A 21,087-nucleotide genomic window follows, 5' to 3' on the forward strand; every position below is an offset into this window, starting at 1 on the left:
GTCGCGCGCCTTTGAGCACACCTCACGGCAAGTAGTCGCGAACGATGTTTCTTACACCTCATCCTTCGCTGAGACAAAACTTGCGATGGAGAGGGTGTTACTATTACGGAGTCGAGAAATGGGTTCTGACCTCCAGTTGTCGCGGTTAGTCAGCGCGCAGTCCATCAAGCCAACCGCATGCCGAAGAACTACCCAAATCTCGCGCACACAATACCTACACTGCGTACGTACGTAAAGCAGCGAACATCTGCCTTCCAAGCATACACGAATTTCCCTATTTCATGCCTTCATCATCCAAATCAATCTAATCCTGCGCTACCCATCAATACCCACTCCGCTTCTGCGCCCTATTGCCACGCAACCCATCGGCCCTACCCACACCCACGATGGAACATCAAGAGACGTACCAAGCCGGCCTCTCAATCCAGGAACAGCGCGGTCCTCCATTTCTTCCCCAAACCCTGACCCTGTTCCCCACCATCCCAAAAGCTATTCCAGTCCCATGATCGGCCATTCTAATCCGGAGAAGACTCCGATGTACATGCGGCGGCGGCGGCGTCTCTCAGATCGACCATCCGAGCGCATCCGCGGGCGTCCGTAAAAGGCGCTGAATGTCAAGCCTTGCGAATGCAACTGTCTCGGACACGCGTTGCCGATTGGAACCAGGCGATTAGTTGGGTTAGGTTCGATCTACATACGAGCGGTTTTTTCTCTCTCAATGTTAATTTGGTTGTCATCATTTGGGTTAAGTGAGTGAGGCTGTGAGGCTTAGGCTGGAATGGTGATGGTAACGGAGTGGTTGGCCGATCTAGAGGACTAATTGTAATCTGTACACGTGCAGTGGGAGAGTTTGGGTTTGTAGTTCATTGCTTTGAGTTGGAGAAATCGGGGATGGAAGAAGCAATTTGATTTAACGGGTATCCGATCTGGCTGTACCACGTAAATGGGCTCCAGATCTGATTTTTGCTCAGGTGGCTTTTAACTATGTTTAGGTTCAAACGGCGTCGCCGCGTTGCAGTAAAAAGATCTGGTTCGAGAACGACGCCAGACGCTATGGTCGCCAGCCACCCGCTAGCGGGACGGTGTAAAACGTCTGGGGGGCGTGCACGTGGTATTGAGCGTATGGCGGAGAAGCGTTGTCTGAAGCACCAGTGACACGTCACGGAGAGACCAAGCGTGGAGAAGGCATGCAAGGAGTGATGTATGTTTTCTCATTAGTCTGTAGCGACTTTCTCCTGGCTGCGTGATCAAAATTGACTTTTTGACCCATTGTCCCTGATGCGCCACCCATACCCTATAACCGAATCCCAAGTTCTCGTAAGGATTGTTCGTAGCATCGTTTCTTAGTGCAGTACAACCCTCACCGCTTGCGCCGCTATTGCTCGCCAGCCGTGCGACTCCATAGATAGCACCATTTATACAGAAAAGTTCTCCATAGTGACCCGGAAGATCCAAAATAAAGTGAAGCGCCGCGCATCCTGTGCAAACGCCCAAAAGTAAGGAAAAGGAATAGCAGCGTTGATAACGATGCGGTCAAGACAGAGTAGACACTGTCGTATCTGCACGCATCCAAAAGATTACTCACATTGGAATAATGTTCCGAGAGACGCGCAGCTGCGAGTACCGCTGAGCCACAAAGGCAATGCAGCCAATCCAGAGTGAGGAAGTAAGCTATACAAGAAGTCCGGCAAAGAAATGAGGCTGTGGTCGTCGGTGGAAACCCCATTACGAAAACCGACAGCTGAAGGAAGCGTGGTACTGTACAGGTCCAGAACGATTGGATATTTACTGTATGTGAAGCGAGTTTTCTGCACGCTGGCTGATATGGTGGGCGTGCGATTCGAGTGCGCGGGCTTGAACATGCGTGACTAAGATATTATTAGCAGGTATATAAGCCTTTCGAGGTGATAAACTTACCAGGCCAAACAGCCGCCTTTGACAGCATGTAAGCCGTCACCATCAGCAACTTTGTACCATAACCGCAATGCCCGAGGTTGGAAAGACCACCAAGCATCGGTAGGTTGTTGGAAGAGATGTCATAAGCTAGCTTCATGTCCGCGTGATGAAGGATGTCGGAAATCTTCTGTAGTAACTTGATGTCCTCCTCTTCAAGCAATACAACCGCTGGCACGCTCGAGAAATCAATCTCGTCTCTGCCAAGCACACCCATGTGACGACCAACACGATCTTGAACAGTTGCAACCCACTCAGCAAGGACCTGGGCGCAGTCGAAGGTACACAATGCGGATGAGTTGGGTAGTTCCCGAGCTGTGAAGTCGGCATAAGAAGCGCCTAATTTGTCGGCCATGGAAAGGGAGTCAGCAGCGTAGAAAGCTGCCTTTCGGAGATGTCTCTCTCGTTTTGAAGACTGTGAGTTGGAGAAACCATTTGCATGCCCGGGGCTAATGTGATCCTGCGAACCCATCTGGCCGGGAGAACCTCCATTGATATCCATAGATGCAAACCTCTCCGGCGTCCCGTCAGCTTGACCAACAATGTCGATGCCTCTGGCGAGTTCATTCGCCATTCCATCGAAATCACGTTGCCACAAAAGCTCCTTAGCGCGGCCAAGGTTCACAAAAAGTCTGACATAGGCCAAGTCCAGTAGTGGTATGCAGTCAGCGGAAAGAGGACCGAACGGGCTGGGACGCTCGATACTGTGGTTTGGGTTTGCCCTCCAAGCAACTTGCCAGGCCTTGAGAGCAGGCTCTACTTGGGCATGCATGGCCTCGGTCTCCTGCGCTTTCCATAGACGTCCATTGTGCCTATTCCTAGTTTCCCAAATGTAGACGTGCATGGCGTTAATCAGCACATAACAACCGAAAGTGCTGGGCCGGATATCACTCTCAGAAGGTCCGCTCATTGGTTGACCGCCTGCGAAAGCTTGGGGGTAAGAATTCCGCATCCGTGAGGTGGTGTTTCGTGAACTAGCTTCGAGAAGGTATGTCATGGCCGAAATGAAAGACAAACCCCGAGTCTGTGCAATCATTGGCCCTCCCATAGCCACCCACGTTTGGGGGTTGTCGACAGACCAGAGATCCTCTTCGCATGGAAGATCTAGATGTATCTCTGAGTTCAAGATACGTGGTGAATGCGCGTAGGCGGAGACAAGCAAGCTCGACATGGAGAAGATGGCAAAGTAAGTTCTCTTACGCTCTTCGATCTTCTTCCACTGGATCCATTGAGCATGTTCATCCACGCTATCCGCATTTTGGTCGTACTGCGAAGGCGAGCCATCTGGCATTTCCAAATTGTCGCCGTTTGCGTGGTTGGGAGGACTAGAAGACGTTTGCTCCGGAGCTGTTGGTTTGTCCAACCCAGCAGCTTTTGCGAGGCTGACGAGCGCCGCGCAATGAGTGCTCGCAACTTCGGCGGCCTGTCGGTCACCACAGTTGTGGCCGAAGATCAGGTTGAGCAGCATGGCTTGCACCAACCAAAGTGGTGGTTTGTTAATGTGGTCGTTTGCGGCATTGGATCCATTGACGGCAGAAAGGCCAGCTTTGCGGCGCTCATCAAGGTAGAACAGGATCAGCTTCTTAGCAGCTTCAAAAAGCTCTTTTGCGACATTTTGCTCAAATTCATACAACGCGCCAATCGCAGCCATGGCAAGGATAAGGCAACCACCGCCACCAACCATGGTGTCTTGGTTGTAGTTTCCGGCGGAGCGAAGCTGATATGTGTATGCTGGGGTATCGAAGGAAAGTGTAGGGATGTGCAAGAAGGGCAAGTGGGGGTGGAAATAATGAATGTACGCATTGACATAGCGCTGAATGTCGACAGTACTTGGGAGTATACCGGCCTGTGTTGAAGGCTTTGTAGTACCGTTCGACAGGGGCGAGCTGATGGCGGGTTGGGAGAATCTCCGTTGAGCTCCGTGACCGTACCCCATAGCTTGAGTCAAGTTGAACATCATAGCTTGCCTCGTAGAGTCTGTGATGGTTTCAGTAGAAAATGATGATACAGAGCTGTGTCTTGCGCTCCCGTTGAAGGAGGAAGATGATATGCTGCGGGCATCAGAAGCGAATGTCATGGGCGTCTGAAAGTACTGATTCGGCATACCGGGTATACCAGCTGAAGGGCTCATGGCCGCTAAAGGAGGTGGTGTAGAAGAGTAGAAATCATTTTGAACGCCATGGTTTCCGAGCTCTTGAGGAGTATTATTGTCCATCATGAGCTCGGGAAAGACAGGAGCCATGGCATCGAGTGTGAAAGCGGTTGGGTTGATGCTAGTATGAGTGACTAGAGGGTTGTGCCACATGGCTGCTGAGTTTGGTTGACTTGATCCGTCTAGCATCATGTCGTTGAAACCACTCTGGCTCGCGGTACTGATGGCTGATGGCGATGAGCCATCGAGAGCCGACTCGTTGGCGCCAGAAAAGACCATGGAGCTGTCAATACCCATACCCCAGCCAAAATCGTCTTCCTCGATAGGGTTGTTCCCAGCGAAGGGGTTGGCGAATTGCTTAAAGGGCGATTGCGGAAGTGCAATGCCTCCGTTGAAGTGATGCAGCTGGTTCGGGTTGATGGTGGAAGCTGCTGACGATCCGAAGAACTTCTCAAGCTCATGGTCGTCAGGCCCAGCCATTCCTGGAATGGGAGCTGTGCGAAGACCGCCACCCATACCAAATCCCAGATGAGTGTCCAGTCTTGGTAGACCTGAATGCTGGCCGTGGTTGCCGACAGCTGTCGACATGCCTCTGTAGTCGAATTGACTTATGCCCGACAGACTTGAATGTTGTGAATGGCCTGGGTGGTTGCCCCTGCCGCCAGCTATCGAAGTTCCATGTGTGGCTAGGAAACTATTGAGGGCGCTCGGATCGATGTGACTGATGGTGTTGGCGCGCGGCCTCATGATATTGGCAGCGCCCTTGGCAGCGCCGGCGTTGCTGGATATGGAGTTTTTGCGTACCCGAGCGGTCGAGTTGGGTGGGAGACCAGTGGTGCTTTCTCTACGTCCATTCCGGGGTCGTGTGTTGGCCGCGCCTTGCTGGTGGAGCTTCTGCTGGTGTCGTAGGAGAAGATCGCGTCGCGCGAAGCATCTTGTGCATTGGGGGCATTCGAATGGCTTCTCTTTTGTGTGTGATCGCTCGTGTCGCTTTAGATGCTCTAGTCGTGCAAATGAACGCGTGCATGTCGTGCAGACGTGAGGCCGGGGCTTGTCGTTTTTGGGTGGGGGGAAGGACTGGACCGTGGGCGATGTTTCGGGCTTTGCGGTAGAGGCTGAAGCTGCGATTAGCGGCTGTCGTTAGCTATCGTGGCGTTGGTTGGCGCTCGTTCCTACTCACAATTGCTGGTGGTGCCTGAGCCGTTGGAGTCGTCGCCCGGCGAGTTCGCGGGGCCTGGCAGGCTCGTGCTTTCTACTTTGGCCATGATCGTGTACGTTATTGGTAATACTCCAACCAGTTCCACGACAACAACAAAATCGCCTCGAGGGAGCTTGCAGATGAGCCAATAGTCGGATGGGGTAATACACGCTGCCTCAAAGTACCTAACAGCGGGCTGTCGGCGCTACCAAGGTCGAGCTCGTTGTAGCTTGCGGAGCCAACAAAGCTCTGCGAGGGAACAAAGGATGTATGGATACAAAGAGGCTGCCAACACACACGTACATGTCAGCGAGTGATACCACACGGTCGGGCAGAAGAGTGAAGACAGTACCTTGTACAGGCCTTTGTTGCGAAACGAGCGTTTATGAGCTTGTATACGCAGCGTCGCGGACGGGAAGCTCGTAGCAATGGGATATTAAGATGGAATTGGAGCTTCGGATGACAGTGGCTAATCTACAGCAAAGGTCAATTGCCAACTGCGGTCGAGCTTGGTTGAAGGTGGGCAAGTCAAGGATACTGCAAGGCCTCGCAACAAGAGCAAGCCTATGCTGAGTGAAGGAAGAAGCCAGGGGAAAGGACGTGTGAGTTGGTTGGATCGGTCCGTACATAGGTCGGCGTACGTACGTGGTCTACCGCTGGTCCCGGAATGCGTAGAGCCAGTGCGGGAGCTGTGGTAAGCAGTGGCAGTGGCAGTGGCAGCTGGTGGAGCTGGTTGAGCACGAGGGTCCAGCCTTGATGTAAGCGTCTGTACCAGCGGTGCTGCTGGAGGCGCCGGCGGCTTTTTGCTGGTACGGCCCAAAAGGCTAGATTACAGCGCAGACACAACCTTCGGTGCCGGGCAGAGCAATTGGGCGACCGCGCAACGATTGGCCGGGGTTGCAGAAGCAGGCCGAGTCTGGGGAATCGGGCACGGGCCAAGGTTCGCGGGACGAGAGCTACCAACAGTAGATGAGCAACGAGAGTCAACAAGTACACAAAGCAAGTCGGACACGGACAAGCTGTGGCGATGTCTGTTGGAGATGTTAAGAACAGGCACGACGCAGGCGGCGTTATAGAATTGTAAGCAGATCCCCAGACTTCACGGCTCGTAAAGCTTTGGAGCTAGCCGGCGAGTGTGTCATGCAACTGGCCAGCGCCCCAGGTCGTTCGACGACGGGCCTGCAAGCACCAGGGCCTCTAGGAAAGTGGATCCTCCAGCAAACGGCCTCTCTGGCGCAGGGGTCTTCTCCGGAGTACTTCCGTTGCTCTACCCTCGCCTCTACATGCTCGTCGCAAGAGGCAGCGATGTGCGTCTGCGATCAGCAGCGTCGCCTTCAAGACGCTTCGTGGCTTGGCTGCAGCAAGTGCGCCAGGGGCCCACAGCTATGGCCTCGGCTCTGTATCAACTCGTCCTCTCTACCAGCTGCTCTACACACATGGCCTACTTTATTAGTGGAATCTGCCCCAACTATGAAGCCGCTGGATCTATAATACATTCCAGACGGGGCCGGCTTCATTTCGCCTGGCGGAGATAGATTGTCGAGCTCCAATGGCCTGCCAGTTCCATATTAATTAGCAAAAGACAATACCGTCGCTGCTCGTTCCTGAAGATTGCACGGGTCTAGGCACGACCATGCTCTGGCTCCCGACATGGAGTTTCAAGAGCCTGCCACAGACACCGACGAACGATGATGGTGCTGCGAGATGCGCGCACAACAATGGGGCTCGCATACACGACCCATGTATCTGCTGCCGTCAAGCGCCCGGCTATGGGAACGGACGACTACTGACAGCACGCTACGCAACACCAGCACTCCACTCAGCACCGCCGGCCGACTCCAATTGCTTTTGCACACACGGGTAGCTGCTCGCGCTGACATCGGTGAGGGTTGCAAGGCCTGCAAACTTCCCCAGGAAATTCAAGGTTGAGCCTGCAGAGCTTGGACGACGGCAGGAAAGGAGGCTAGCTTCTTCGGGATCTGGGGTAAACAGCTAGCGCACGCACTAGTGGATAGCATGGGTCGCCTAAGGGCCATCCACACATAGCGCCGCATGACCACGGCCTGCAAAGTCCCCATCGCCGTCTCTCTGGCCCTTGTCTATGCTGCTCGACCCGGCCACACCTATCACCGGCACACAGCGTTGATCCCGTCTTCTTTGGCCTGCTGCTGAGTACATACGCGCATCGCAAGAACTGTTACCGCAACGTTGCGAACCACCACACTCATGCTGATCGTAGCTCAGCAGCAAGAGCGGCGGATCGAGAATGAGCCGGTGGCAGTAGAGACAAACTCTTCACGCCCTGGCCTTGTACCATTGCGCAGTCACGGTGGGTATACTACTGCACCTGACCTTCGGCAGCCCAGGACCCTGACGTTCTCGGTATGTCGCGCTCGCCACACAGCGTGCGCCGCACTCGTCCCGCGACGCGCACTGGAGTGACAACGACGTATGACGGCATCGTCAGGCTGTTATCGCACTTTCGGCCATCCACTATTCTTGCTTCGGCTTAAACCTCCAGCTACCTCACAAGTCGGGTATGCATTGCCACATTCAAACTTCGGCTATGACCGCGCTGCTATCTCGCAGTTCCGACGCTGCACAAAATCCTAGCCAGTGACGTTGCGTGCTTGTGGCAATTGAAGATCGGCTGTCGCTGTGCATGAGCACCAGCAAGCTCGTGGCAGATCTGCAACCGAACGTCCACCAGGTGGAGTCAATCCTTCAGCGACATCAAAGCCATTTACGTCAATCGAAGCACTGTAGAAGAACTGTCGAACGATCAGGAATTGTTGCATGCATTATAGAGCTCTTACTGCTGATCGTGGCTGGATTCGTTGCTAAGCCACTTGAGATCATCACTCAGCATGGCATCGCAGTTGTCAACGCACATACCACTCGATCTGCGCAATCCCAGTCCTTGCCTATCTTCTGACATTTCAAGAGATCGCTCGCCAAATACAAAGTTCGCTGATCGATAAAATCTCCGGCAACACCATTCGCATAGTTCTGAGGTCACCTTAGGCCGGCAAATTCAGGCAATACTGTCTGCGAAAACGAAACCGAAATTACATGATTTGCGATTGGTGCGGAAATGCAAGTAAACTGTTTGGCGATAGCTCGTCCACGTACCAGCTTTACTGTGATTTGTTAGCACCGATGAGCGCAGCGTGCATCTCGCACTTGGAGGCATCGTTCTCGCGGCTGCGCAAGAACGACGCGTCGGACTGCGCGTGCAGGCATGACGTGCGTTCCTTGTACAACCATCGGGACGAGTCTACACAGCGCAACTCACAAATTTGATGCCGACCGAGGCGGAAGCACATGCAGATGCTTAATGACGAGCGTCTGCTTCTTCCCGTTCGCTTCAAGTGACAGCCCGCTCGAACCGATGACGCATACTAGCCCAATGAGGATATTCCGGCGCACTCCCCCAGACACATACCCCTCGTACTTCATCTCGAGGTCTGCGAACCGCCAGAACTGTTGCGCCCTGCAGCTCCACCTATCACGCTCCTGCATCTGCGAGGCATGAGCCGTCTCCCGTTACCATTCGTACAGGGAGCTGTTCGGAGTGACAAGAGCGAAAGCTGGGTCTGGAAGCACCGTAAAGACAAATACACAACAGATCAGCGTGCATGCAACGCAAAAGCATGGTGTTCCACTCTAATTGCACGCAACGTTACAAGATCCTGGAGGGAGAACAGCAACCCTGTATCTCACCTTGGACTTGCTACCCTCTCTTGTTCTAGTTTTCATTTCGCTTCTAGCAGTCGCTGGCAACACCCAAAATCACCCCACATTATAACAATCGTTCGAGGCTTGATGTTGAGCGCCCAAATATAACGCAATATTGCTGACGCCAAGCCCTTTACTGACTGTACACCACTAGGAGAAGCTAGATCTGGTGGGTTTTGACGCGCGATTGCAGTGACGCTAGTATTGCAGTAGTCTGCGTCTCACGTGCACGCTTGGTACGTACCTCGCCGCTTCCTACGACCCACTACCGCTTCGCGACTGGAGCTTTGTACCTTGGCCTCTAGACGCAACTGATGGGTTAGACTCGATCCTATCCGTTCTGCTGGCAGACAGTCAGACGATACAATCAACAGCATCGACGTCATGCGCCAAGCGGATGTACTGACAATGAAACGATCCTCTAGGAATGTGCGGTACTTTTCACCCCCAGTGGGAGCCTAGAAGAACCTACCGCTTACCCTCATCGCTATTCTCCGATAGGTCACAACTGGAGCTCTTCCGCCGTAGCCGATACAGCGTCTTAAGTCCGCAAGTTGTTGTGCTTGTGACACCTCCAATTCTGGTAAGCTTTCGGTCTTTTACTCACCCGGTTCCGGGATGCGTCTTCAAGACCCTGAATTAGGTGTCAAAGCAAACGTTGAGGAATCACTCTTCAGCTTATATGGGGCGTCTATCCACATTCGGGTGTACGGGTGGCTGTTCCTGCAAATTCACATTCGCTACAGCATGCAGATGGAGTAGATGTCAGCACTTCGCCGCAAGCTCTTCCTTGAGAAGAGCCACTCAACATTCTAGGGTCTATCCTAGTATGTCACTCCCGAACATGTGGCTTAAAACGCCCTTTCTTTGCTTTTGCGCCTATCCCCTGTCCCCATGTTCCCAATTCGTTGCGCGTTTAGGTTTTAACTTTGCGTCTGACAGCTGTAATCATTTTCGGTCGCCTCACCCTTCATTCAAGAACTCAGTTTGCCTCACGTACAGGTACCTTTCTTTATAGCGGCAATAGTCTTCTCATCCCGCATCCCAACACCCCACGCCGGCCGGGAAAAACCCTTTCCCTCCGCGCCCCAGAATATCTCCACACAGTATCCACTTGTCTATACCAGGAAAAGAAGCCCGCGGCTCAACAGCGGCAGATGAACAGGTTACTAGCTTTCCGCGAACCCACCAAGTGGATCTATCACCGTGGCTATGTAACCTCACGGCGCTGTATTTCGCGCATCTGTTACAAACGGCAATTCGTCTTGTCGCAAATAGATTGTCCGAGCATGTTCGCTACAACATACGACTTCAATCTGTGCCAAGTCGATGGCAAAGTCGAAGAAGAGATGTCCGGAATAGAGACTTGATTTACGGCTTACCATTCGCAGCTCCTGCATGCTGTTGTATGACTTGCATAATGTTACGCAGCTGCTGACGCAACACCAAGTCCTCTTTTTGTGCTGATTTCAAGTTTCACACAACCGGTATTGAGTGTGCATGCGAGAATGTGTATACCGATGTTCGGGCGAGAGATAGGGTTTCGACCTGGGGTGTGGAGGTTATGCCTGATTGATCAACCTAGGGAGCAGGTGATGGTATGACGGCATGGCTTAGGAGCGGAAGTGGCCGCACATATCACACAGCGAGTCGCGGCCTACTTCGTCATCATGGATAGATTTTGCGATTCATCATAGATTTGTTGTGTGCGGCTTAGACTGATGCGAAGAAGGGCGTACTACCAGAAGTATGAAGAGCATAGATGATCAGCATTGATGACCTTGACGACACGGTAATACTTCTAATGAGTAATGCAAAGTCATCAATTGCTTACACGGAAGTGAGAGTGCAGACACAAAGGCATTTCTCAGCTCGAATGGCTTAATGCTTTACGCGTTACTTCACCTGACTTCTTTTCCATACTGTTCCATGATGTTATACTCCAAATGTCATCATCACGTGCATAGCTTCTCAAAAAAGACCGCAACATGATCACGCACTTCGTCTACTCTCGGAACCATATTGAGTTGTATCTTCACCCTCCATCAACTTACTCCGCATTTTCATTTAGCTTCTCAGAGCAGGTCCTCCACGGCTGTGCTGGTTTGGCAGCGACGGCCTGTGTACAAGTTCACTTACAAGCTTCTTCTTTCTTGTATCATCATACGTGTATGTCTGTGTTGCTCGAGAAAGGAGAACTAGCTTGCAATCCTGCGATGACATTTGGCGTAGTCCTGCGCCCAAAGGTACGGCTATCAAGTCCATGGTGTTGTCGCACTGTTACTGGGAATGCTGCTCTTCTAGCCTCTTGAGCACACAGAACTTATAAGTTTCAACCTCCAGTAAACATACCCCATGTCTTCCCCCAGAATTCCCGTCTTCCAAGACTCCTTTAAGAGCAGGAATGGTGTGCTCTTGCGGTGAACTAAGAATTCAATCGTTGTATATATGCAGATGACCACGAGTTCGTCTCCACGCGTTATCAGATGACCATTGACGACACCAAGGAAATGCACAATATATTACCATGAGAACGAGCAGAAGTCCTACTAACACAACCCACCATCTCTTAGTCCTCCCTTCGTCTCAACGCACTTGTCACCAAGGCTGTGAGAAAGCTTATACCGTCGCTTATGGATGAGTGGTCTCTTAATCGCGAGATCGCTCTTGCTTCAAATTTGTATGGCGGATCTGTCTGTCGCTCTTGCCAAAGTTCGTGGTAACTCACACTTCTTACGAAAAAACACATCACGCAGTACGCGCCTGTGTTATGCTCGCATAGCGGCTGACACTACTGGTACGCTACAAAATGGTGGCAAAGTCTGTCATGCTTCCTCTGTCTGCACTTTTTCTCTGGTAGTCTGCTTTGCGACTCCAAAGATCCGCAGGTATCATTGGATGAAACTGAAAGTGCGGCGATGAATGAATAAGCTGTGGATGTTGACTCCAAAGCTCGATCAGAATATTGATGAGCCTATGCGATACCCGAAGTTGATTCTTATTTGGAAGAAATAAAACATAAGAAAGTTCCCCGCATATGGTCCAAGATTACTACCACAATGTCTCATGAGATCTTTGTGTCTCCTCGAAATTGGCGAGCATAGAAACTATTAGATGCTGATCGTGTCGATGGAAAGCGGCGCTTTGTGACAGATGATGTGTATAAATCTCTCCTCGGCGCTGGCTTCCAACGCTTTTTCGCGTACTTGTATACCGTGAATCACTGTTACTCCTCTTTCTTCCCTCCTTACCACACTTTTGTAGAGCTTAAGCAAGAAAAAAACACAACTCGATGAGACTTATCTGCAAAAATAGACCAGTTAACCCTGATGTCGCGACTTTCGCTCTCTGGTCTCTTGTCGGGACGCATTCCGAATTACCAAATACAATTTCTACACCAACCTGGGAAAGCCGGAAATCTAATATTCGAGGTGTACGGCGCAGACGATACGGCTTTCTATTGTTCAACATTTAGAGTTACCCATTCTTCCAGGTTTTCTCCGCTTTCACTACAGTGTATCTGGCCGGTACACCAGAAATTATCGACGCTTTCCGAACGACGTTGAGAAGAAAAGATATGTTAGAACACATATCATCGCATCTGTTCTTCTTCTTCTTTCCCTTATCTTCAAAGTATACTCTCCACCGATCCTTATGCTACTCGTTCTACGGAGAAGAAGAACCTAAAACATATCACTGATCGAGGCACGACTTGGAGCAAACAACCACACAACCGCTTACACTTCTCCTTCGTTACTTCAAAGTAACGAAAGTATACAGCTCAACTTTTTATGAAAAGAAGAAACCAGCAAAATGTATTCTATGGGTGCTGTGAGACGCCTCAAAAGTTACTTTCTTTGACCTTACGTTTGCACAAAAATACTCGCCATACACCTTGCTCAAAATATCATGCCATCACTAGAAAGAGACGACCACTGTCTTACACAACTGAATGAAAGTGCGCAAATTCCAGCTGTACCTTTCTTTGTTAGAAAGACATGCATCAATCGACGATAGTCGGATCACCTATTGTTGGATCCGTGGTTACAACTCCCCTCTTTCCTCGAGTTCCTTACTTCTCTAACATACATCCTGTGACCAATTCACTAAAATGCCACTTTCTTTGTTCCATGTATCTAAACGTGTATCCCAGAAAGCCCCAAGTGCTATTGCGCCACTTCCAAAAATCACCGGTACCTGTCCATGGCGGCGGAGAAGCAGGTCCGATCGCTCATCTAGTGAAAAGATAATACCTGCGCACATGACGAGGGCTTCGTGGCTGTTGAGCACAAAATCTGCTCTCGATGTGTGCTTCCTTTTCACTCTTCGAACGAATTTATATCACATCTTCTCTAAAACTGGTCCTCGAACGGGAAATGTCTCCAAAAGCCATGGCACGCATAGGTATGCGCTGTTTCTCTCTTCTCAAACAAGATAAGAATCGCACCGATGGACTTTGCGCGCCGAGAATAGTTTGTACAAAGCTGTATCCAATCGCAACATGTACGCGGAAGATGACTTGGACAATCTCCATGTGAGAAAAAGATCCGACCTTTTGCAATCCAAGAGCAATGACAGTATGTCCATGCTAGAGGGCCGCGTGTGAATCGTGAACGACATGCTTTTCTCTCATGTCTCCATCGCCCTTGCCTCGCAGTAATGAACTCCGAAATGTGAACAAGCAGCGTCTATGAAGAGACAAGAGCATCGCAAACCACAAAAGCCGCATGACGTGATTCTGCTAGAAACAAAAGGCTACCGACGTTAGCTTGGTTGTAGGCCCCTAGGTGTATACGTCCACTTATTGACAAGCCACCTCCGAAACGGCGGCTGTGTTCATATGTGCATTTCGTCCACGACTACTCGGACGTACTGATCATACATAATCCCCGTAATCTCATGTCTACCTACAAGCCAAGACTCATATCTCGAAAACACCACCCATCCCCACTCTAACATCCACGAAATCCGGTCTCCATCCCTTGTATTGCACGAGCCCCCTCTTAACCTCCCTAACCCTCTCGAGCCTCTTCTTGGCCTCCTCTTCCTGTGCTTGCCTAAATGCATCCTCATCAATTTCGAATTCATCGAGACTACCCAGACTTTCTTGCCTAGGCTTCGGCTTACTCGCAGCATCGCTTCGTCGATGCGCAGGATTCTGGCCGGTGAAGGCTGAGATGCCAGATTGGATGACATCTTGGAAGGAAGAATGTGTGCGGTTGGGGAGGGCTTGGCGGGATGGCGCTCCAGAGAGGTCGATGTCGTCGAAACTGTTGGTGCTGGTGTAGGGATGTGAGGCGTCTGCCTGGTCGTCGATAGAAGGTTGCATCTGTTGGCGACGGTCGCGCCATACGCCTCGGCGAAGTTCGAAGTTTTCTTCCTCGAGTTCGCGGACCTTGGCGAGGAGGCGGTCGCGCTCTTCGTCCAGGAGTTCTTGTACGCTTGAGTCTTCGATAGAGCCGAGATCAGCCTTGCGGCGGCGCTGCTCTGCCTCTCGAAGACGTGCGTTCTCGTTGCTGAGGCCTGTTATGCGAGTCCGTAGTTCTGTCGCTTCTCGCTCAATCTTCTTGTGCTCTTGTATGCGCGTCTGGTTTCGGGTGTCATTGTCTCGATGCAGTTGTGTGAGCGTTTCAATCTTCTTCTCCAACAACTCAGCGCGCGAGACCGAATCTGAAGCTTTGCGGTTCGCCGTGCCCAACTCAGCTTCTAGTTGCGCAATGCGTGTCTGTGCAGAGTCGCGATCTGAGCCGTCCTTCTCAGCCTGATCCCCGGCTTTGTCCAAACTTGCTTTGAGTTCCTCTAGCTCCGTCTTCGTTGAGTTGGCTTCTTGTTCTGCCTTTTGCACTGCGGATTCCAGACTGGAAATCTGTGACTGAACCTCGTTGTTCTTAGTGGTCTGTTCCGAGAGCTGCCTGTTGACGTTCGAGATCTCCAGCTCCAATGACTCGATAGTTGCAGACTTTGAAGCAACTTGCGCATTCAGATCATCGATAGATGCGCTCTGACTGGGTGACGCAGTCGATGTACGACGAATAGATTTGTTGCTTTGCGTTTGCGCCTGCGCGAGCTGTCTCTTGAGGGATTCGACTTCGGCTTTCTACCCTGCATGTCAGTATCCTGTCCCACATGTCAACCTTTTCTCAGATGCCTACCAGTTTGTCAGCCTCCTTGCCCTTCTCGACTGCAAGCGCAACGTCTCCTCTGCTTTCTCGCAGCTCCTCCAGTTCTTCTTCACCCTTCTTCCATCTTTCCTGGTTTTCTTCAACTTCGCTTGCGAGTCTTTTATTCTCTTTCTCGAGCTCCTCAATCTTCTGTGCTTGTTCCCGGTAGACCTCGCTTGTGACCCCTCCTCCCGGCGACAAAGGCCCACCAGCGGCTCCCGAGCGATAGAAGGACTCAGATCGCTGTCGCGACTCGACGGCGACTGAGGGCTTGCGGCCGTGTGCTGCCTTGGGCACAGCCAGCTCCGACGGCTCGTCATCGTCCTCCTCTGGCGGTGGCGCTGCGCTTGTAGCTTCTACGGGTTCTGGCGCGACTTTTTCGGGCTGATCTTCGGTAGTTGTCGCTTCGGCGGAGGCTTCGGTAGAGGCTTCTGCTTCAGCGGGTGCCTCTGCCTTGTCTTCCTTCTTCTTTCCACCGCCCGCCTTCTTTGTCTTCTTCTTCAATTGCTCATACTATTGTACATGCGTTAGCTCATTCTCTAGTTCTAGGAGCGGTGATGTTGCAACTCTGTTCGCGAAGAGGAATCAGATCCAAGTGCATCTGAGCAATGGCAGCTGTCTTGGGAGGGTTGTAGAACGTGTAGGGGAAATACGCACGCGTTTCTTCGCCGCTGCGATCTTCTCTGCCTTTTCTTTCTCTTCGTCTGCCATATTGCTTCGCGATCGTGGTTATTGGGTTGAGGGTTCGGAGGTAGCTGTGGAGCTATCGTATGGCTGTTGCGGGGAGCTCGAGTACTCGGTGATGCCAACTTGCCCGCATTGTGGAAGCACGCTAACACAGACCCAGACTAGTCACATTTTGAATCACTCAAAGACAACGAACAACTACAGCACTATATCTCTAAGATGAGCCAGTATCGCTATCGTTAGAAAACGAATTAATAAGTAGGATCAATGAATGATAGCAGATGAGGTACGGAAGCCTATTTTTCACCCGGGTAGAGTTTAAAAATGGTTTACCAAGAGACCTACAATGGACATGTAAGATATGTCCAAGGGTACATATATCTTTCATTTACACAGTTCTGTAAGTATTCAACAACTACAAAAAACCTCCATGAGACTCTCGAGACATAGGTTCATTCTAGCTTATAACTTTCTTCTCACCGTACCTCGCTGGATACAGCCACACACCATATCGCCTTTCATGACACACTCTCTTTCTCCATGCTGCATCATACAATCGCAACTCATACAAATCATCGTCTCCCCTAGCAACGCTCGGCCAAACATCAGTCTTGCACAGCCTCATCCACCCCTTCGCTTCCAATAAGTAAAACGCCCTCCACATGAACTACATATCCCGCCTCCAGAATCTGAAACATCAACCCGCCTCGCTTGACTCGTACCTGCATACGTCGCAACCCGCGCCTTGCACCTCGACTCAGCGCGACAGTGTATACAAATTAAACCGATCGTCAGTGCAGCCGTTCGTCTTGCACATGCCCTGCATACGGCGAACAAATAAATGAAAAACGGTCCTGCATAATACCCGGTGATATTACGATGAACTCCGATCCTTCTCATACAACGATGATCACGCCGAAGTTTCAGCATGATGGAGACCATGCAATAGCAGTTGCATGACTAAGGTGAGAGCGGCCGGTTCGCTTCTAATCGGTCAGGTGGTGACGAAGAAAGTGCGGGATATGCAAGTGCGGCGGCTCGCTCGGGGCAGATAGATGAACCTCCTCACTTCCTCGTCCCGCTGTCACATGGTGTCGATTTGATTGTGAAAAAGCGGCCAGTGCGCGATAACGGCTCCCCACGAGCTGGTGGCCAGTTCTCTCTCCTCAGGTCGGGTAAGGACTGATAGCAGATAGTAGTAGACAGGCATGTTGGCGTCAGACACATATTGCAACGACCCAAGCAAGCGATGGATCAAGCGAGATTTGCACTGTCACAATGTAACGGGCTATCTCGGTAGAATTGTTAGAATAGCGAGTCACAAAAGGCACAAGAACATGGCAAAAGAGTACCTATGTGATTCAGAGTTTGATTGTTTTTCAAGATCGCAGCCATTCATCCAGCTCAATCCACTATCTATCCTTTCAAGAGCTCAGGGTACAGATTGCCCAACGAGATTCTCACCCATGTTCAAAATACATGTCCCACCATCTCAGCTTACTTCAACATACTATGATGTATGTACTGTTTTCGTGATAACGACTGTTAAGAAAATATAGAAAAGAGTCCTGTCGTGCCATGCCTGCCAAAGAGCAGTATCGACGTCTCTGAGAGAGCGTGCGGGCGGTATAAACAAGAGTATACCCTCCCATAAAATTTGATCAAAGGAAACAAAAACACGGTCGGTGTATCGGTACCGCCGCTGGAGAAACCAGTCAAAGTATGCCAGAAGATGCCCCATTGCCATGCAAAGATGCAAATCGCAGGATTCCTAGATACCCATCCTCCTAGTACTCATAATAGAAAAGATGCTGTTCAATGAGAGTAAGAAAAAGTCCGGTTCGCGTATGCATCGCAGGTTGGTAATGCGCCATTAAAAAAAATCATCGCTTGTAAACTCCGTGGTCATGCGAGGGAAAAGAGGTGGTGTTTGTGCTCATTGAGGCACAGCCATAATGTCATATGAACAAGATACAGCTACTGGAAAGCAAACTGCAGGTCGTCGGATTGAGGCAAAAGCCAAAGATGTGCAAGTCGTGACAATGAGGATGACACTTCAGGTCTTCGATGGGGAAGAGTCTCTGGTGTGCTGGAAGAACTTCTTCAGTCTGCTTCCAATGTTCTTCTTCTTTTTGTCCTTGGTCGGCTCGCGGTGTTCTGATTGTGGACGCTGCTCGATAGAAAGCTTACTGCGTTCACTGAAGGAAGACGACGAAGTTCCCATTAGCCTTGACAGGCTAGCAATACTGGAGCGCTTGCGACGACGTGATTCCATCTCACTAGGATCAGAAGACAAAGACGACGTGCGTTCACCAAACCGACGAGGACTAGGGAGCGGAAAAGCGTTCTGCATTGCGCTGGTCATCGTCGACCTAGATGAAGTCAGAGACGGAACCTCTGTAGAGATGCGAACTTCAGGTCCAGGCTCGCCGAAGCGGGGAGAAGGCATCACAGGGTAATCCGTCACTGACGAAGCCGCGGTGCCTCCACGGCCAGTATCGAATGAGATCTGACTGGATCGGCAATCTGGTGATGAAAACGAAGAAGTGACGGTGTCGGGTGTCATGAGACTCTGTTGGCCTAGTGGAAGGGACAAATTCATGACAGGCTGATGATGCTTCGGCGAATCTTCAATCGGCTGAGCGGTAACGGTAGAGTCGGAAGAATGTGTGAGCGAAGATGTTCGGGGCTCCTCGTGATCTTCCACAACCTCGACAGGTTCTGATGTCTGTGTTTGCTGAGATGGGTCATCGCTCGACTCAACAGGCAGAACTGCTCGGGGAGACAATGGCTCTGACGAATCAACTTCGTTTTGCTTCGCAGTACGCTTGATGCCAAGGCCATCGTTGAAGTTCCAGTTGATAGCAGTTCCTACCTGCTTCGCATCTGTTGTTTCAACGACCGATATCTTCGGCTCCTCAGCGTCTGCAGCAGCAGGCTCTGTCATCGCACTCTTTGCTGGAACAGCAAGAGTGAGACCGTCGTCTTCTGGTTCCTCCTCTTCGAACACGTCGGCCATGGGGGAGGCGTTCGCAATCGCTGATGGTCGATGTTCGAATGGCACTAGTTCAGGCGCGCTCTCGGTCCTACGGTGCGAGGGTGCAACACCACCAGCACTGTGCATGGCCCGTCTGTGGGCCGAGAAACCACGCTGGTGGTTGCGAGGGCTGGTACCGTTGGGGGTGTTAAACGGTCCGAGTGCTGCATCAAGATCGATCACTGGGCTCATAATGTCAGAATCGACACGCTTCAATTCACGTGGTTGCCAAGAGGCATAGTTGGTGTCGATCTTCGGCAGCGAAACTGGATTCTCGGTCGGGGAGACGATGGTAACGGTGGTGTCCTCGTCAAAGTTGGGCTCGAAATCCATCTCCTCTGATTCATCCGAGTCTTCAGAATCCATGACCACGTTTGGTGGTGGTGTAGGAGACCTTCCCTTGGACTTTTTGCTGTGCTTTCCCTTTCTAGTGATAATCGAGTTTGCCCATGATTTGACCTTTCGAGGCTTGCGACCACTCTTGCGCGAAGCTGCTTTCGGCTTCTCGGCAATTTCTACTGACTGGTCGTCCTTGGCGGGTGATGCAAGGGGTGTGTCGAAGGATTTGGAGAGTGCAGGATCGGAAGCGCTGGTAGGAAGAGTGGGAACTGAACTATCGCTGCGACGAGGATCCTTTTGGAAGAGACTCCGTCGCTTGGCCTGCACTTTCGGAATGGGCGCAGTTGGTGAGATGGGTGAGATGGCAGACATAGGCCGCTTGCGTTCCTGGACTTCGCCATTGAGACGGGTGCCCATGAACTGATCCAGCACCTTCCCGGCTGTGCTTGGTCGGTCCTCATCTCCAATAGTGTTAAGTGGCGTAGGACGTCCAGGTCGAATGGGTGCTGGACTGTTACCGCTAACAATGGAGGAGAGGCTGTTTGCGGCCGAGTGTCCTCTAAGAGTAGATATTTCAGTCTCAGAAGAGATGGTTGAGAGGGGGCGGATGGTCTCGATTCTATCGGAGAACGTAACTCGAGCCCTTGAGGGTGGTCGCGCACTCGAGTCATCTTCTGTACTGTTTTCGCGGAGTGATGGTTGTGAGACAGATCTGTTGAACTTGTGGCCGAAAGCGAACTGGTTGCCCTCTGAGGGTGTGTTGGGCGCACTGCCAGTTCGTGCTGGAACAGGCGGGTTCATGATCGAAGTCAGGTCGTGAGAAGAGATGGCGCCTGAGCGACGGTGAGCGTGTCCCCGACGACCGGCTGGAGGGCCAGGGCGTAGTGTCGAGCTTGGTACAGGAAGAGCGTCCTCTCCCTTTGTCGGACTGCTGCTCATCAATGCAGTACCACCAGGTCGCACATCACCACCAATGAACTCGCTTCCACCCCTCCTGTGGCCATGTGTCGGCTTTGAGGGAGATACAGGTACAGGTACAGGTAGTGTCGCTGGTGACTGTGGTGGTGACGATTCGGCGGCTGGTTTGGCTGGTCCTGCAGGATTGAAGGAGAAGTCGGGCAAAGCATTGATTGACTTCTGCCTGTGGTGCGGCATGGAGCCTCGTCGGCCCGCTGGATAGGCTTGCAGCGACATTGGGCGCGATGTCGTCGACGCTGGCTCTGAAGACGCGGTGTCTGGTCCTCGCATGGGGAAAGAGAATTCGGGGTTGGGGATGAGCTCGATGGGACCGGCATTGGAGTGTTGTCGACGCTGGTAGAGCGGTGAGCCGATACCAGACTGCGACTGTGTTGCCCTGTGTCGTGGCATGGCAATTCCGGCCATGTTGAATTTATTAGCTGCCCTAGCGGACGCAGCGATCTGCGACGATGGGGCTTGACGAGATTAGGGATGGCACCGCCAACGGACGCGTAGCACAATGCTTGATCTGCGAGCTAGACTGGCAGCGTGCGTTCCAGGGACAGCTTGCCGGAACTGGGAGGACAGAGTGTGGTTGGACGGGTGGTGGTCGAGGTGCTACACGTGTGAGCGCAGCGGGCGTGAGACGAAACAAGCGCTGTCGAGGTACAAGAGCTGACGCGATTACTATGGCACATAACAGTCAGCACGCGCAAAAGCAGATTGCAGGACGGTTGGTGAGGTTGTGCGAGGTTGTTGGTGTGCGTACAATATAGGTCGAGGTAGTGCTGAGCGCGGGATGGGCAAGTCGGTAGGCTGCCGTGGGCGTAGTCGGAGTGAGTGAAGCCAGTACACCCAAGATTAA

General features: G+C 51.7%; 5 protein-coding genes across 5 annotated transcripts; 1 reads left to right on the top strand and 4 right to left on the bottom strand.

Annotated features, from left to right (window-relative positions):
• Positions 1–1,265: 1,265 nt before the first annotated feature.
• On the bottom strand, positions 1,266–1,875 carry CC77DRAFT_248426 (hypothetical protein). The gene has a single exon (XM_018530852.1). It carries the CDS (start codon positions 1,724–1,726, stop codon positions 1,376–1,378), a length of 351 nt encoding a protein of 116 aa, XP_018383443.1. The 5' UTR covers positions 1,727–1,875; the 3' UTR covers positions 1,266–1,375.
• CC77DRAFT_941675 (hypothetical protein) lies at positions 1,786–5,370 on the bottom strand (the record flags this gene model as incomplete). The annotated part of the gene is made up of 3 exons (XM_018534810.1): positions 1,786–1,868; positions 1,918–5,226; positions 5,286–5,370. The coding sequence occupies 3 exons, from the start codon at positions 5,368–5,370 to the stop codon at positions 1,786–1,788; spliced, it is 3,477 nt and encodes a 1,158-aa protein (XP_018383444.1).
• A 4,110-nt stretch (positions 5,371–9,480) lies between these two features.
• On the top strand, positions 9,481–10,720 carry CC77DRAFT_248574 (hypothetical protein). The gene is made up of 2 exons (XM_018530853.1): positions 9,481–9,868; positions 9,984–10,720. The coding sequence occupies exons 1-2, from the start codon at positions 9,724–9,726 to the stop codon at positions 10,409–10,411; spliced, it is 573 nt and encodes a 190-aa protein (XP_018383445.1). The 5' UTR covers positions 9,481–9,723; the 3' UTR covers positions 10,412–10,720.
• A 3,242-nt stretch (positions 10,721–13,962) lies between these two features.
• CC77DRAFT_941722 (hypothetical protein) lies at positions 13,963–15,913 on the bottom strand (the record flags this gene model as incomplete). The annotated part of the gene is made up of 3 exons (XM_018534814.1): positions 13,963–15,138; positions 15,194–15,715; positions 15,860–15,913. The coding sequence occupies 3 exons, from the start codon at positions 15,911–15,913 to the stop codon at positions 13,963–13,965; spliced, it is 1,752 nt and encodes a 583-aa protein (XP_018383446.1).
• Positions 15,914–17,697: 1,784 nt separating this feature from the next.
• Positions 17,698–20,983, bottom strand: CC77DRAFT_248698 (hypothetical protein). The gene has a single exon (XM_018530854.1). The coding sequence runs from the start codon at positions 20,646–20,648 to the stop codon at positions 17,946–17,948; it is 2,703 nt and encodes a 900-aa protein (XP_018383447.1). The 5' UTR covers positions 20,649–20,983; the 3' UTR covers positions 17,698–17,945.
• Between the last annotated feature and the right edge of the window lie 104 nt (positions 20,984–21,087).

Source organism: Alternaria alternata (genome assembly GCF_001642055.1).
Source record: "Alternaria alternata strain SRC1lrK2f unplaced genomic scaffold CC77scaffold_17, whole genome shotgun sequence".
Taxonomy (NCBI): Eukaryota; Fungi; Ascomycota; class Dothideomycetes; order Pleosporales; family Pleosporaceae; genus Alternaria; species Alternaria alternata.

Excerpts from the sequence above, each read along its gene's own strand:
- CC77DRAFT_248426 (XM_018530852.1), bottom strand. The coding sequence starts at position 1,726 with ATGGGGTTTCCACCGACGACCACAGCCTCATTTCTTTGCCGGACTTCT.
- CC77DRAFT_248574 (XM_018530853.1), top strand. The coding sequence starts at position 9,724 with ATGGGGCGTCTATCCACATTCGGGTGTACGGGTGGCTGTTCCTGCAAA. Across the intron at positions 9,869-9,983 it reads ACATTCTAGGGTCTATCCTA|CTGTAATCATTTTCGGTCGC; the intron begins GTATGTCACTCC and ends TGCGTCTGACAG.
- CC77DRAFT_248698 (XM_018530854.1), bottom strand. The coding sequence starts at position 20,648 with ATGGCCGGAATTGCCATGCCACGACACAGGGCAACACAGTCGCAGTCT.